The 18,714-nt window shown below is 36.0% G+C and overlaps 1 protein-coding gene across 5 annotated transcripts in view; it reads left to right on the forward strand.

Annotated features, from left to right (window-relative positions):
- The window catches only part of LOC101894539 (CUGBP Elav-like family member 2), a 382,563-nt gene that overhangs the window by 76,762 nt on the left and 287,087 nt on the right, over positions 1-18,714 (forward strand). For all 5 annotated transcript variants that reach the window (XM_059124771.1, XM_059124770.1, XM_059124768.1 and 2 more), the window contains exon 4: positions 4,835-4,883. In XM_059124771.1, the coding sequence (XP_058980754.1) occupies positions 4,835-4,883 (49 nt within the window). The remainder of the gene's footprint in view (positions 1-4,834; positions 4,884-18,714) is intronic.

Below are 18,714 nucleotides of genomic sequence, written 5' to 3' on the forward strand. Positions count from 1 at the left end.
GAATGTAATGAAACGTGTAAAAAGGTAAACAAGTGTGTCCTCCAACTCTCTGGCTCCGTTCATTTACTCCCACATGGATGTGCATGTGGTACGCACCCAGCTATCACAGCACGCACTCGATTATGTGTTGGAAATTGGTGAAGGAGGAGGCGGAGTATCCCTTGGCTGCAATGACGATGACCCCGGTGGGGAGTGTAAGGTGATTTGTTTGCATAGAAGGCCGCCTCTCTCCCTTAGGTCCATGACAAAGATGAGAAATTAAGTGTTTAATGATGGGTAAACTGTAACAGAATATTAAATGAGAGAGTGAAAATGACAGAGAAGGGCTGGTCTCATGCGAAATTTATTGATCGTAATTACTTACTGGGAGGGGGGTTAAGAATTCGAGAATGCTTGGAAGTGGAAAAATGCATTTCTAAACACCCTCCCCCTAAAATGGAGGGTATATCAAATTCTTCATTTGACAATTGTTCGGAGACCACCTAAAGTAAATATATTTATGATCAACTTAAAACTTTATGACGGTTTAGTGACGAAATTTGAAATTACGATAGAGCTCGCACTATTAGAACTGAGAGCCTTGAAACTATGCACAGGCATCAAAAATGCTTCTATTATGTTTGGAATATGATTTTCGGCATTTTCCCTTAGTTTCGGTATTTCGATGTGATGTGACATGTCGAGCACTCCACTAAACAACAACAAAAGTTTATGGTATAGTCCCCATATAGAGGTACTTACTGATTGCCAGTAAGTCTCAGTCCTAGTCCCCAAACAAATCAGCGTTAATTTAACTTTTCGGGTTTCCAAAGGATAGTTTACTCCCCACATAAAATATATAGCCCAGATCGACTTAATTAGTATCGCCCCATAAAATACCTCCTGATTTTTCGGTATTTTGAAAGTTTGGGTCCCAATTCAAAATTAAGAATTATAGGAAAGTTTACAAAATTAAATAAAAACCAGTAAAAAAGCTGTAAGTTCGGCCCGGTCGAACTTTGAATACCCTCCACCATTTGGCACAAATTTGGCAATTAAAAAAAAAATAAAATCCATTAAAATTTCTGTTAAAATCTTAAAAACACCGAATTTAGCCGTATATTAGGTCCATACTACGACGTGGACCTGCATAAGTAACTTCGTCACGAGCTATTACAATATTCAAATGCGCAACTTGAAAAAAAATCTGTTTATAATGTAGCTAAAATGATCTAAATATAGGGAGGTACCATGGGGGTTATAAAACGTGGAGCTGCACAGACAAATTTCTGGCATAGGCTGCAGTATCCATTACGAACTGCAAATACAAAATTTGAAATAATTCTGGTAAATAATGCCTCTAAAATCATCAAAATACCGAATATGGGGGGTACCCTTATATGGGGGCTATACGAATACGTGGACCTACATGGTCCATTTTCTGTCTTAAGCCAAAGTATCTATTAAGAACTTTAAATACCAAATTTAAAACAATTCCAGTAAATAATGTCGCTAAAATCATAAAAAAACCGAATATCGGGAGGTACCGTTATATGGGGGCTATATGAAGACGTAGACCTACACGCATGAATGCGTATCATTTGCTTTAGAGTATTTACAATTTGGGAACTATATCCAACTCTGAATCCTGAATCCAACTCTGAATAAATTACATATTCATTTCAGATTTCTGGTTAAGAGAAATATTTAGATATTGTAAAGAATCGCCGACTTCTTTCGAAAGTTATGACAGATATAAGAATTGGAAATTGTGACCCTTTGTGGGCGAGATACCAGAAGGGGTTAGCAGATGTATATCATCTTCAAAACAGATCTTGCGCTAGCAAAAATATTTGGATGTGTGAAATTTAAAGAGAGTTGGACGTTTTTTTTTCGCTCCCTTTGAACGTTTTGTTTTTCAAAATCTTGAACCCTATGTGGGGGAGGTACCCGACAAAATGGTCCCATCTCCAAGAAGATGCACCAAGTCTTATTTTCAAGTTATTTATTTATTATTTCAATTTATTTTCGCCTTTTATGAGATTTATGGATGCTCAAAAGGTTGAACCTTTTTGGGGGAGGTACCAGAAGAATTGGACCGATACATCCTATCTTCACACCATACCTTTTATTAATAAAAATATTGTGATGTGTGTAATTTGAAGAGAACCGGATACTTATTTCGGATTTTATGATTGTTTTGTTTATTCAAAATTTTGACCCTTTGTGGTGAAGGTACCAGAAGGAATTATGCAATCTCTGCCATCTTCATGACAGATCTTGTGCTGATGGAAATATTGAGATGTGTCAAGTCTGAATGGAATTGGATGTCAATTTCGTGTTTTATGCGCTGAATGAATAATCCAAATATTGACCCTTTGTGGAGGACGTACCAGAAAGAGTATATCGATACATTCCATTTTCACACCAGATCTTGGATTAAAAAAAGTATTGTGATGTGTGTAATTCGAAGACAATCGGAATCTTGCATCACATTTTATAAGAGTTATAATTACTCAAAATTTCGACTCTTTGTGGGGGAGATACTTGATGGAGAGGACCGATATTGTCCATTTTCGGACCTGACAACACTCATGCAAATATTAGGTTTTGCAAAGTTGGAGCAAAATCGGAGTATATTCTCTATATAAATGTTGACATTTTGTGGGGGAGGTAAATGAATGAGTGGACCGATATTGCCCATCTCCGAACTCGATCTAAGTTTGTCAATAATATTACGACATACCAGGTTTGGATCAAATCGAATCCTGACGAACATCGCTATACCGACTCCAAATGTTCTGAAACGGATTTGGTCCAAAGAGACCTAGGGTCTAAAACCGTTATTTCGATGAGCCACCAAGAGATATATACCCTCTCTAGCCATGTGGCTGAGGGTATACAAATATTTATTGGAGCAATAGATATACCGGTCCGAGTTTCATCAAATGGAGAAATTCGGCTGAATATGCAATAATCTATCCAATATGGGTTGAAATTACATATATCGTAGACAATGGCCCTAAAATCGAATGAAGATGTATATCTAAACCGATCTGGATAAAATAAACAGATGTATTTTATTTTCGAATTGAAGTACTTGCTTCTGGGCTGAATTTGGTGCACAATTCACCCGAAATCGGTTGAAGATAGATATGGAAGCTATATCTAAATTTGAATCGATTCTTACCAATTTCAATAGGGTCCATTCTTGGGGCAAATAAATATTGTTTGAAAAATTTAATCTCAATCGGATAATAAACGTGATCTGCATTTTGCTCACAAAATACATGGACGGACGGACGGATAGACGGTCAGAAGGACTGACATGAATAGATTATCCTAAAAAGTAACAAAGAGCCTATCTCGCTTTCTTCTCCATGTTACAAACAAATTTACAAAGACATGCTAGTCTTACCAATATGTAGTGTAGGATAGAATAATCCGCCAAATTTAGTAAAAATCGATGCAGACAAAGATATAGTTCCCATATTTTAGTTCTATCCGACTGTAAAATTTAACCTCTCTAAAAGCATATTACTCCAATCTAAAATCAAATAGTCAAACTTCAAAAAAAAAAAAAGTAAAGAAGCCCCTAAGTCTGGCGGACCATACTTTTAATACCCTCCATCATTTGGAAAGAACTTGAAACATTGCAAAAAAAAATCCGTCGGATATACCGCTTAATCAAAACATGGTAACTTGGTAACATGGTAGCTATACGTAGACCAGGACCTGCATCCCCATTTTTTTTCATGGGCTGTAGTAGCCATTAGGGCCTTCAAATATTAAATTTGAAACAATTCCGTTGAATAATATGACTAATATCTTCAAAATACCGAGAAAAGGGAGGTGCAGTTATATATGGGGTATACGAAGACGTGGACCTGCATAGACAATTTTCTGATGTAGGTTAACGTATACATTACGAACTTCAAATTAGAAATTTGAAAAAAAAAATTCCGGCAAATAACCACGCACGCACCACGCAATTTTTTGTCATAAGTTGTAATGCCCTGTAGGTCCATGTTTTGGTATAGCCCCCACTTTATTTTCGGTATTTTGGTGATTTAAGCGATATTATTAACTGGAAATGTTTCAAATTCGGTATATGAAGTTCAAAATAGATACTTCAGCCTAAGACAGAAAATTGTCTCTGCAGGTCCACGTCTTCGTATAGCCCCCATATAACTGTAACTCCCGATATTCGGTACTTTGATGATTTTAGCGCCATTATTCACCGGCATTGTTTCAAATTTAGTATTTGAAGTTCGTAATGAAAACTACAGCCTATGAGAGAAAAGTATCAATGCTGGTCCACGTTTTGGTATAGCCCCCATGGTTCCTCCCAATATTCGGCATTTTGATGATTTTATCTATATTATTTAGCGTTTTCTTTTTTTTTCAAATTTCGCATTTGGATATTGTTATGGCTTTTCACAAAAGTTGCCTATCCAGATCTACGCCGTCGCAAAGCCCCCAATATAATGGCAAGATACAGTATTTTTAAGATTTTAACAGAATTTTTAGCGGATTTTATTTATTTATTTATTTTTTTTTTTTTTTTTTTGAAAATTGACAAATTCGTTCCAAATAGTGTAGGGCATTCAAAGTGTGGCGCGGCCGTACTTACAGCTTTTTTTACTTGTTTTTATTTATTTTTTCAAATTCTTAGGTGGAAGGTATTAAAAGTTCGACCCAGCCGAACTTACTGCTTTTTTACATTTTTTTCTGTCGCACAGTGTTATTATTACTCACAGTCTAACGGCACCTGTTTTCTATGTTTTTATAACTATATCTATTCTTTAAGCAGAATCCATTAACAAGATTTCTATTTTCCAATTTCCCTTTGCAGATGCATCATCCCATACAAATGAAACCGGCCGATAGTGAGAATCGTAACGGTAAGTAAAACAATATTTCTGTCTTCAATATTCCATAATCCCAGAAGAAATTGTGTATTTTTTCTCCCCAACAACTTTGCCAGACATAACAAACAAGTCATAATGATTTCGCAAATGGATATCTGGCTAAGGCCTAAAGATTAGCAGTTTTCCACGACAGTGGAAAACTAAAGCGAATGCATGTGCATACATATCTCATAAAAGCATTTTCAGGTAGTGCCCGGAACAAGGCCTTAAAGCACCCCTTTTTTGTGTGTGGCCTATTCCGGTCTAAGGGTTTACTATGATCCTAGACGGGGGAGGAGGGCAAAAAAGTAATATCATTTCTAATATGCAGCTCAACGCACCTACGCACACACAGGGATATACAGACATATATAATTACACACATACATGTATACATTCATGTAATACTCCCAAGGGACGTATGCAGCTGGCATTCGTCATCATCGAACAAATCAATATTGCAAAGTTGCCAGGAAGATAGTAACGAGAATAAAGTAACCATTCTCTGTGTCGTTAGACCAAGCAATCGAAATAAAACCGGTAAAAGGAAACAGTCATGTTGTGTTCTACTACAAAGAACATATATGAGGATTTTTACACGACGCAAAACTGCAAAAAAACAACAACTCATTTTTTTAAGCTACAAGAAATTTGTAGGAGGATATGTGTCTATATGCTCTAGCCTGCCCTCCCGTCTTTGCAGTTGGCAATCACATTGGATGATAGTGATTGCCTATCCTTTGATTACTTGCCCAGATCCCCATTACGGTTTTAGGCTGATGGGATTTTTTTTGCTGCTTTTGATGTTGTTGTTTTGCTAGTTTCTTGTTTGTGTTGTATTTTTTGCCCCATCCTTACAATTACAATCTCATCGATTGCAATACGCATCTTTGAAAGATTATTGCACTTGGAAAAGTTGGCTGCCAGCCTCTAATGGGTGTGGGTGTCTGTGTTCGGTTATTTGGCTGCGTAACTAACAGCCTCTCTCTCTGTCGGCAGATTTGTTGTTTGTGGGCCGGCGATGTGAATGTGTAATATGTAATGGAAGTGCGATTGTCTACAGTATTCGATATGAACTTACAAGGTTCTCATGCATTGCAAAGAGAACAACTGTAAAAAAATCAATGATACTTTGTTTCGGGCATGATAGGACAGCATGATAGGACAATTTTCTCCATACCAATTCAGCCCACAAATGCTGTTATTATTTTGCACGGTTCCACTTTAAAATTTTACAAAATCTGGGGTATTATTTAACAAGTAAACCAGTAAAGAAAGTCCTAAAGTCGAGCGGGGCCAACATTATGATACCCTACAATACTTTGCTAATTTAGTAGAGCTCCACATAACAATTAAAAGTTTTTATGGGAGAATTTAATCATACACGCTATGCTTATAATTATTATTTAAAGTTCGAAGGACTAAATATGACGAAACATTTGTATCTTTTAAATCCGAACTTGTATTGCCCATTTGGTGCAAAATTAATTTGAAATCAGATAAAGATATATATGGAAGCTATATCCAAATCTGAACCGATCTCGATACAATTTGGCAAAGATATTTCTGAGGTGTATTTGATATATTTCCCTGAATATCGTCGTTGCGGAGTGCATATTACGGCTGTGGGTAACAAATATAATAAATCGGATGAACAATATATATGGGAGCTATAGCTATATCTCAACCGATCTTCACCAAATTTGGCAAACTAGCTTCTAGTCTCAATTCGGTCGAGTGTGCCAAATTCCATCCCATTTGGACAAATATTAGACGTTTGGTGTACAATAAAATGTAAATCGGACGAAGTTATATATGGAAGCTATATCCAAATCTGAACCGATCTCGATAAAATTTAGCAAAGGTATTTCTGAGCTGCATTTGATATATTTCCCCAAATATTGTTGTTACGGAGTACATATTACGTCTGCGGAGGACAAAAATAACAAATCGGATGAACAGTATGTAGGAGCTATAGCTATATCTGAACCGATTTCGATCAAATTTGGCATACTTATTTTCAGGCCTAATTTGGTTGTATGTGCAAATTTCCATACTATTTGGGCTGATATTACACGTTTGGTGCACAATAAAAGGCAAATTGGACGACGATATATATAGGAGCTATATCTAAATTTTAACCAATTATCTCCAATTTTAATAGGGTTCGTCCTTAGGCCAAACAAATGATTTGTGCAAAATTTCACCTGGATAGGGCGACATGTACTTTGTTTACAAAAATACATGGACAGACGGACGGACGGACATGCATAAATCGACTCAGAATGTGATTCTATGCAGATCATCAAAAGGAACTATGGGTCTATCTCGTTTCCTTTTGCCTGTTACAAACAAATGCAGAAAGACATAATACCCTTACCACTATGCAGTGTTGGGTATAAAAAGCGGCTAATATCTGCCGGGCAGAACATTAAATACCCACCACAATTTGAAAGGATTTTGAAAATTTTCAAAAAAAGTAAAAAAAAAAGAAACGTTTAAAGGAAAGCCGTAAGACGTGGGCCTTCATATGTAATTTTTTGTCATAGGCTGTAGTACCCATTTAGGTCTTCAAATACGTAATTCAGAACCATTCGGGAGAAAATGTAGCTATAATCATGAAAATACCGAATATAGGGAGGTACCGTTATATGGGGGATATAGGAAAACGCGAACTGAACTCAATTATTTCGAAAAGTAGCGTGTCAGATAACTTAGATCCAGAATATATATACCTTGTAGGGTCTATGATCCAGAATATATATACCTTGTAAGGTCTATTATAAGTATTTCGAGAAGTTACAAACGGAATGACAAAGTTAATATATCCTTCATATAATGGTGGGGGTATAAAAATTGTACGTAATAATAGCTCAATTTTTGTTTTTATACCATGCCGTTGTCTTTTTATACCCTACACCACATAGTGGTAAGGGTATTATGTCTTTGTGCATTTGTTTGTAACATGGAGAAGAAAGCGAGATAGACCTATAGTTACTTTTGAGGATCTTCATAGTATCACTTTCTGAGTCGATTTATGCATGTCAGTTCGTCTGTCCGCCCGACCGCCGTCCATGTATTCTTGTGAACAAAATGCAGGTCACATTTATTATCCGATTGAGATGAATTTTTCCATACAATATTTGTTTGGCCCAACGACGAACGCTATTGAACTCCATATATCTTCAACCGATTTCGGGTTAATTGTGCACCAAATAGCCAATTTTGGCACATCCAACCGAATACAGTCTAGAATCAAGTTCATCAGATTTAGTGAAAATCGGTTCAGATATAGCTGTAGCTCCCGATATATATGTCCGATTTGGTGTTTAAGTTCCTCACATGCATAATAAGCACCTCACAACAATGATACCAATACCAAATTTTATTAAGATCGGTTCAGATTTGGATATAGATCCCATATATATCTTCAACCAACTTCATATCAATCCAAAAGTCCTGAATTTCATTATATCCGACCGAATCGGTTCAGATATAGCTATCACTCCCATATATAGGTTGCATCCGATTTGGTGTTTAAGTCCCCCCACATTCGTAATATCCATACGACAACAATGATATTTGGTACCAGATATTTTATAGAGCTCAGAAACATGTCCGCCAAAGTTTATCGGTTCAGATTTGGATATAGCTCCCAAATATATCTTCAACCGATTTCGGGTTAATTGTGCACCAAATGGCGAATATCTGTCCAAAAGTCCTGAATTTCGGTATATCCGACCAATTTCAATCTAAAAGCTAATATATCGAAGTCGGAGAAAATTGGTTCAGATATAGCTTTAGCTCCCATATCCCAAATCCCATCAGATTTGGTGTTTAAGTCCCCTACATTTGTAATATCCATTCGACAACAATCATTTTTGGTACCAGATATTTTATAGAGCTCGGAAATACGTCTGTCAAAGTTTATCAAGATCGGTTTGGATTTGGATATAGCTCCAAAATATATCTTCAACCGATTTCCGTGCTGTGCACCAAATGTCGATTATCTATCCGAAAGTCCTGAATTTTGGGACATCCGACCGAATTCAGTCCAATAGGAAGTACATCGAATTCGGAAAAAAAATCGGTTCAGATATAGATATAGCTCCCATATACATGTTTCATCCAGATGTCCGTCGTCCGTTTGTCTGTCCTTTTGTGGAATTCACTTTAGCTTCCCCGAATTTTTAGTACTTTCATAAAATTTTACTCAGATGTGTTTTAGGTCTACAGGACTTTTTGCATTAATTATAGGTCCACCATGTTTTGGTGTATTCCACACATAAATGTACGGAACATTTCGGGTTTTAATCACAATTTCGAAATTTGCTGTAAATTGGTAAAATGTGTTCCCATTATATAAAATACATTCATTCATAGAACTGTCAATATAAGTCAGAGTTTTGGCTTAATCTCCATAAAACTGTATCTTCCTCTATTCGGTTTTTTAATTATTTTAGCGGCACCATTGACCAGTTTTTTTTTTTTTTTTTTAATTTCAAATGGAAGTTCGTTGTGGGTGATACAACCTTTCATAGAAAATTGTTTATGGTCCGCGTCTTTGTATATCCCACAACGGTACCTCTCTTTATTTGGAGTTCGTAATCGGTACGAAATCCTATGACAGAAAAAGATTATGAAGATCCACGTCTTCCTATAGTCCCCATGTAACGGTTTTCATTTGAGAGTTTGGCTCGGCCGAACTAAGGTGCTTTTTTACTAGTTTCGCTCTTAATTCTCAATTCTGTATTTAAGTGGTATAGTAGGAAGTCAAAATATTTTAATATTTTTTGTCATGAAATTCTACTATGGGTCTTAAAATACAAATTAAAATACCTAATTACAAGGAATTCTTAATTTTAAACGTAGTTCATATGAGTTTAGGCAGAATTTCCCTGCAAAGCATCATTTAAGAGGGACAACACCAGTAACAAAACCAGCGGAGAAAGTCTAAATTTGGTCGTTAGTGCCAAGTCCACCCCATTTGGGCTAATATTATACGTTTGGTGCACAATAAAAGGTAAATCAAATGATCAATATATATATAGGAGCTATATCCAAATCTGAATCGATCTCGATGAGGTTTGGGAAAGGTATTTATTTGCTGTATTTGATATATTTCCCAAATATCCTTGTTACCGAGTTCATATTGCCGCTGCGGAGGACAATAATATCAAATCAGATGAACAATATATTTCTGAACAGACATATTTCCAGGCTTAATCTGGTCTTACATATAAAATTCCGAATTCCAAATTTTGAATATTATGTGTAAGGGCTTAAGAAACCCGGACCCAACATAACACCTCGTAATATACATTTTAGACCCCACAAAATATATATATTCTTGATCAGCATAAAATTCTGTGTCGATTTAGCAATGTCCGTCTGTCCGTCTATTCGTCTGTGGAAATCACTCTAGCTTCCGAACGAAATGAAGTAGGTTGATAAAATTTTACTCAAATGTGTATTATGTCTGCAGGACTTTTGGTATTGAAAATGGGCCATATAGGTTCAGGTCTTCGTATATCCCCCATAAAACGGTACCTCCCGATATGCGGTATTTTGATGATATTAGCGACATTATTTACCGAAACTATTTCGAATTTAGTATTTAAATTTCGCAATTAATACTACACGCTATGACAGAAAATTGTCTGTGCAGGTGCACGTCTTCGTATAGCCCCCATAGAACGGTACCTCCCGATATTGGGTGTTTTGATGATTTTAGAGACATTATTTACCAGAATTGTTTCAAAATTCGCATTTGAAGTTCGTAATGGATACTACTGCATATGACAGAAAATTATCTGTGTAGGTCCACGTTTTATAACCCCCATGGTACCACCCTATATTCGGTATTTTGATGATTTTAGGTACATTATAAATAGGTTTTTTCAAGTTTCGCATTTGAATATTGTAATAGCTTGTGACAAAAGTGGCCTGTGCAGGTCCACGTCGTCGTATAGACCCTAATATATGGCTACATTCAGTATTTTTAAGATTTTAAAAGATTTTTTAACGAATTTCATTTTTTAGAAAATTGCCAAATTTGTACCAAATGGTGGAGGGTATTCAAAGTTCGGCCCGGCCGAACTTACAGCTTTTTTACTTGATTTAAATTATTTATCGTTTTTTTTTTTTTTTTTTGAGTTGTTTCATGATTTTTCATAATTTTTCAAATATTTTTTATTTGTGGAGATGTATAAAACATTAGCAAAATTAATTTATGTTCCGAATTTTGAATATTATATATAAGGGTTTAAGAAATCCGGACACTGATTTCACGTTTCGCCCCTGACCTAAGCCCAACATAAATTGTACAATGTGGGACAATGTGCGGGCTTTTGAAAAAAAGGTTTTTTTATCATTTATCAAAAGATAACTTGCCTTTTTTGAAATTTTCGTATTTTTCATTTAAATTATTTGACCTGGTTCAACTGCAGATTAGATACTACCATCATCCAATATTGCGGTCTTCTATTCTGTCCCCAAATCGGACCTCTTGCAAAATTCTCCGTTAATATGCCCTCTCAGAAGAGAAATGTAATGTACAATTTTAATAGCAAATGGGCCATCCTATTTGTCGAACCACCCTTATACTCATGGTAATTCCATTAATTCGCTTTGAATTACGAACAGCAATGATATTGGATTTCTCACAATTCATAGACAACACACGTTGAGATGTACGTTGCCATCAAACGCATGAATAAAAGGATGAAAACAATCATACGGAGAAATAAAAGCCATAACAGCAATAATGTATTAGCCAATTCGGAATGATAATTCTGGCCCCATTGTACATGTCTGTCTGTCTGTGTGTAAGACACAATCACTCTCCCAAACTCACTGACAATGGCTAAAACTCTTCTAGTGTTAGGTGGTGATGATGGTGGTTGGATTCTTGATAATGCAAATGATATTATGGATTCGAACGAATCGAATCGAATCCAAAGCTAGCTTAGAAAACAAAAAAAGAATTAACTTTGAATCGAAGGAAAGAATGAACGGACCAAGGAACGAAATAAAGATAAATGAGTGTAGTTAGACATGTTGTAAGAGTGTGTGGTATGAAGCTGGGATATATTTCCTGTATGAAACATACATTGAACATTGAGGTACAATTGTAGAGAGTGGGGAGTGTGCATGCACAGGGTGAGATAAAAAAAATGCATAAAAGTCAAACGCCATAATTTTTTTTTTTAATTTTATTTTGACTGAAACCAAAAAATGTCGGAAATAGCATCAGATTTTACAATAAGTTTAGATTTGCTCGAATTAGTCACCTTTGGCACGAATTATGGCCTTCAACGGCCAATTAAACCGTCACACGCTGCCTGAATGTTGCTCTGCAGTATTTTGGCCCATTCCCGGCGAAGCGCTTGCTTGAGGTGATCGACACTTTAGTATTCTGTAGTGGCAATCTTGATTTCCAAAATACTCCAAACACAATAGTCCAATGGATTGGTGTCCGGAGATTTTGGTGGTCACTGTGCGCTGGAAATGAAGCAAGTAACCTCATTTTGTAACCATTCTTGGTTGGGGCCTGCTGAGTACGATGGTACTGAGTCCTGTTGGAATATCCAAGGTTTGCGGCCAAAATGTTTGGGTTAACAAGGCTTCAATACACCCTCCCGAATATTTTCGCCATAATATTCGGCATTTATTCTGATGCCACGATCGAATAATACGAGGGGATAGCGACCCTCGGATGTTATGGCGGTCACATCATCACCATGGCCGGAGCTTGAGTTCTGGTGGCCAACTGAAGGTGCACATTTTCAGCTGATCTCTTTGGCAAGTAAACACGATCATTTTGTTTGTTTACAAACTGCTGGTCTACGAATGTTTTCTCATCGGAGAAACCCAAATTCAGAAGTTCACCACATTCGGCCAGGCTTAACAACTCTTTTCCTCTTTTGAGTCTATTTATACCCTACACCACAAGGTGGTCAGGGTATTATGTCTTTGTGCATTTGTTTGTAACAGGCAGAAGGAAACGAGATAGACCCATAGTTCCTTTTGATGATCTGCATAGAATCACATTCTGAGTCGATTTATGCATGTCCGTCCGTCCGTCCCTCTGTCCATGCATTTTTGTACACAAAGTACAGTTCGCAATTATTGCCCTAGCCAGATGAAATTTTGTACAAATCATTTGTTTGGTCCAAGGACGAACCCTATTGAAATTGGAGACAATCGGTCACAATTTAGATATAGCTCCCATATATATATCTTCGTCCGATTTGCCTTTTATTGTGCACCAAATGTGTAATATCAGCCCGAATAGTATGGAATTCTGCACATACAACCAAATTAGGCCTGAAAATAAGTATGTCAAATTTGATCGAAATCGGTTCAGATATAGCTATAGCTCCTATATATATTGTTCATCCGATTTGTTATTGTAGTCCTCCGCAGCCGTAATATGCACTCTGTAACAACAATATTTGGGGAAATATATCAAATGCAGCTCAGAAATACCTTTGCTAAATATAATGGAGATCGGTTCAGATTTGAATATATCTTCCATATATAACTTCGTCCGATTTATATTTTATAGTGCACCAAACGTCTAATATTTGCCCAAAAGGGATGGAATTAGGCACATACGACCGAATTGAGTCTAGAAGCTAGTATGTCAAATTTGGTGAAGATCGGTTCAGATATAGCTATAGCTCCCATGTATATTGTTCATCCGATTTGTTATTTTAGTCCTCTGCAGCCGTAATATGCACTCTGTAACAACAATATTTGGGGAAATATATCAAAAACAGCTCAGAAATACCTTTGCTAAATTAAATCGAGATCGAATCGGATTTGGCTATATCTACCACATATAACTTCGTCCGATTTACCTTTTATTGTGCACCAAACGTCTAATATTTGTCCAAATGGGATGAAATTTGCCTCTTACGACCGAATTGAGTCTAGAAGCTAGTATGTCAAATTCGGTGAAGATCAGTTCAGATATAGCTACAGCTCCCATATATACTGTTCATCCGATTTGTTGTATTTTTTACCCACAGCAGTAATATGCACAACGATATTCAGGGAAATATATCAAATACAGCTCAGAAATATCTTTGCCAAATTTTATCAAGATCGGTTCAGATTTGGATATATCTCCCATATATATTGTTCATCCGATTTGTTATATTTGTTACCCACAGGCGTAATATGCGCTCCGTAACAGCGATATTCAGGGAAATATATCAAATACAGCTCAGAAACATACTTGCCAAATTTTGTCAAGATCGGTTCAGATTTGGATATAGCTCCCATATAAATCAAATGGACAATACAAGTCCGAATTTAAAAGATACAAGTGCTTCGGCATATTTAGTCCTTTGAACTTTAAATTATAATTATAATCATAGCGTGTTTGATTGAATTCTCCCATAAAAACTTTAAATTGTTATATGGAGCTCTACAAAATTAGCAAAGTGGTGTAGGGTATCATAAAGTCGGCCCCGTCCGCTATTGGCTCGCCCAAACCTGTTGGCCAAACGAAAGTGCACATTTTCAGATGACCTCTTTGGCAAGTAAACACGATTTGTTTGTTTACAAACTGCTGGACAACGAATGTTTTCTCATCGGAGAAAACCAAATTCGGCAGTTCACCACTTTCGGTCAAGCGAAGAGTTGCTTCCCCTTTGAGTTAGTTTCTTTCTGTTGCCGTGTAAGTTCTTGCACTTCATGGAATTTCAATGACTTTACCCCGAACTCATTTTTCAATATTTGCCGAATGAAATATTGCGATATGTTCAGCTCACGAGCCATTTTTCGGTCACTGCGACACGGATTTCGATGAAATTGTTTCTTTACTTTTCGAACCTCTTCTGCTGATGTTGCTGTTTTATTCCGTCCACTTCCGTGACGTCGGGCTACGCTACCAGTATCACAGTAATGAGCTATTGGTACGAGACACAAAGGATTTATTTACATTTAAATGCTGAAATGCTCTAACGATAGCCACTTGTGGTTTTCGAGCCAAATATAAAGAAATCACATTATCAGGCTTGAATTCCATCACGAATAACTTTTTTTCTTGAAAATTCTCACCAAAATGCTTTTGTACGCTTGTAATGAATATAATGAGCTGTTACTGGAACAATTTTAACTGAAATGACACCAGTCTGAACATGGTTGCAGTTTTTTCATCTCACCCTTTAGATGAATGCCTATAGGTTGCAAGAAGACTTATCATATAAATTTTCTCACATAAAATATGTTCATACATGTGTGTGAGTTTGTGAAAAACAATTTCAAATTTTCCATAAAAAGGCGCAATCAATTCACCAGCCAGAAATAAAAAAATCTATTTCCAAGTAATTATAATTGAATGAAATGAAATTTGGTTTTGGTTTCCCTTCTCCCTCCCTATCTAAAAATCATATTTTATAGCCAAATTGAATGTAAAAGCAATATGCTTGTGTCTCGAAAACTTTGCTCCTTCTAAACTTGCAATTCCCCTCTGCCAATCAATGCAGCAGCTCCAGCAGCTGCATTGCAATATGCAAAATTTTACAATTATTAATGGTTATCAATTAGAAATTGTCTAGATGTTCATATGTTTTTCGGTTCTCCTTATTGATTTGAATAGAACATCAATTTTCATAAATAATAACTTTTTGTTTTTCTGGGGGGAGGGGGGCTTAAATCTTTTGTTCGCAAATAGTTATTTGTGGAAGTTATTTCCAAATTTCTCTCCTTCGACAGACTTTCATTGTGAAAGAAAGCGTTGCGGCAACATTTTACATTTACATATCAATTTTCATTATGGTCAAGAGCGTTCATGTGTGTAATTAAAATTTATTTTTGGAAACATAAACTAAAAGCAATAAATCATGTTTTTGGAGTAAATATGTAAGACCAATACAATGCAATTTTTGAATGGAATATTTTCGTATAAATCATATAAAAGGGATTTTGACATAATAGCTATAGAAAAGCAATGAATTGAACGAGTAAGTAGTTATCTGTAAACGTAAGGGAATAGAAAAGGTTCACGATGTATTGTAATTATAATAAATTATAATGAAATACCGAGAATCTACAAAATAGTTATATTTGAACAATCTATAACTGGTATTGATAGCAGTTTCAGCGGTTTCTAAGAGAACTAATATATGAAAGGTATATCCAACTCTGAATAGATTTCTACCATATAAGACGGAGGCATTTTTACCTCTCATACCAAATAACATTGCTAAGAGTGCATGATATCACTTCGAGAAGGATCATATAAAACGAGTAACATAATGCTTTTAAACTTGAGGGCGTTATATGGGGCCATATCAAAACGGGAACATATGGACAATTTTATACTCGATAGGGATTTTCATCTACCAAATCTTCTTAAATACCACATTTGAAACAATTTCGTGATAAACGTGACTAGGATATCAAAATACCGAATATCGGTGGATATTGTTATGTCTGCGCTATAGGAAAACGCGAACCTATACATACAAAGATTCGCCACCGGAGCAAGAATCCATTATGACCTACAAATATCAATTTTTAGACAAATCCATGCTGATCATGAATACATATATACTTTATGGGGTCTACCACAAATATTTAGGGATGTTACAAAAGGAATGAGATATTTCATATTTTGTAGAAAATGTTAAAATGTGCCTGAGTTACCAGATATAGCGACCCAAGTATTCCATTTCCGTACTTCATCAAATACACATATTGGTATGCGAAAAATTATAAGAAAATCGAACACTTATATCCAATTTTATGCGAAATCATGGATTCCATATTCATCTCAGGTTTCTGGTTGAGAGAAATATTTATATATAGCAAGTTGTGAAGAATCGCTGACTTGTTTCGCAATTTATGACAAAAAAAAGTTTTAACCAGTAAAGAAAGTCTTTAAGCCGCATAACAATTGAAAGTTTTTATGGGAGAATTTAATCATACACGCTATGATTACAGTTATAATTTAAAGTTCAAAGGATTAACTATGCTGAAGCATTTGAATCTTTTAAATTCGGACTTGTATTGCCCATTTGGTATACAATTAATTTGAAATCGGATAAAGATATATATGTGAGCTATATCCAAATCTTAACCGATATCGATAAAATTTGGCAAAGATATTTCCCTGATATATTTCCCTGAATATCGTTGTTACGGAGTGTATATTACGGCTGTGGGTAATAAATATAACAAATCGGATGAAAAGTATATATGGGAGCTATAGCTACATCTGAACCGATCTTCACTAAATTTGACATACTAGCTTCTAGATTCAGTCGTAAGTGCCAAATTTCATCCCTTTCGGGCGAATATTAGACGTTTGGTGCACAATCAAAGGTGAATCGGACGAAGTTATATATGGGAGCTATATCCAAATCTGAACCGATCTCGATAAAATTTAGCAAATGTATTTCTGAGCTGTATTTGTTTTATTTCCCCAAATATTATTGTTACAGAGTGCATATTACGGCTGCGGAGGATAAAAATAACAAATCGGATGAACAATATATATGGGAGCTATAGCTATATTTGAACCGATTTTGATCAAATTCGGCATACTTATTTTCAGGTCCAATCTGATCGTGCGTGTAAAATTCCATACTATTCGAACTGATATTACGCGTTTGGTGCACAATAAAAAGCAAATCAGACGGATATATATATATGGGAGCTATATATAAATTTTGACCGATTATCTCAAATTTCAATAGGATTCGTCCTTGGGCCAAACAAATTTCATCTGGATAGGGTAATAAATGCGACCTGCATTTTGTTCACAAAAATACATGGACAGATGGACGGACATGCATAAATCGACTTAGAATGTGATTCTATGCAGATCATCAAAAGGAAATATGGGTCTATCTCGTTTCCTTTAGCCTGTCACAAATAAATGCACAAAGACATAATACCCTGACCACCTTGTGGTGTAGGGTATAAAAATAGTCACCCTTTGTGGGTGAGGTACCGGAATCGGTTCGCAGGTATCTTCACAACAGATCTTGTGTTAGCAAAAAAGGTTTGTTTGTGTGAAAATTGAAGAGAGTTGCATGTTTATTTCGGTTTCTTTGATTTTTATGTTTTTCAAAATCTTGGGGCCTTTGTGGCGGATTCACCAATCTCTACCATCTTTATAACAGGTCTTGTGTTGATAGAAATATAAATAAACCAAGTCTCAATAAAATCGGATGTTAATTTCTCGTTTATGAGCTTTATGGATATTCATAAATTTGACCCTTTTTAGGGTAGGCAACAGAAGAAGTATACCGATATATCCCATTTTCACAGCAGCTCGTGTGTTAGTAGAAATAATGGGATGTGGTAAAATTTGAAGAGAGCCGGATGCTTATTTCGAATATTATGCTCCGTTTGGTTATTGAACATTATTACCCTTAGCGTGAGAGTTAACAGAAGGAATGTTCCGATCTCTACCATCTTTCTAACAGATTTTGTCTTGATGAAAATATTGAGATGTGCCAAGTCTCAATGGAATCAGATGTTAATTTCGCGTTTTTCGAGCTTCATGGATATTCAAATTTTGAACCGGATATTATTCCGGTATATTATTCTCGCTTTGGTTATTCAAAACTTTGACCCTTTGAGGTCTGATCTCTACCATCTTTAATACCGATCAACATAAGGAGGAAAAATTGAGATATACCAAGTCCAGAATGGAATCGAATTGTAATTATTCAACAATTTGACGCATTTGTGGGGGAGCACACCAGATCTTGTGCTGATATATACATTGGGATGTGCGAAACTGGGAGATGATCGGACTCTTATAACCGTTGTAGTTTGTACTGGATAGAGTGGGCCGATA

This window comes from Musca domestica, unplaced genomic scaffold (assembly GCF_030504385.1).
Source record: "Musca domestica strain aabys unplaced genomic scaffold, Musca_domestica.polishedcontigs.V.1.1 3, whole genome shotgun sequence".
Classification (NCBI taxonomy): Eukaryota; Metazoa; Arthropoda; class Insecta; order Diptera; family Muscidae; genus Musca; species Musca domestica.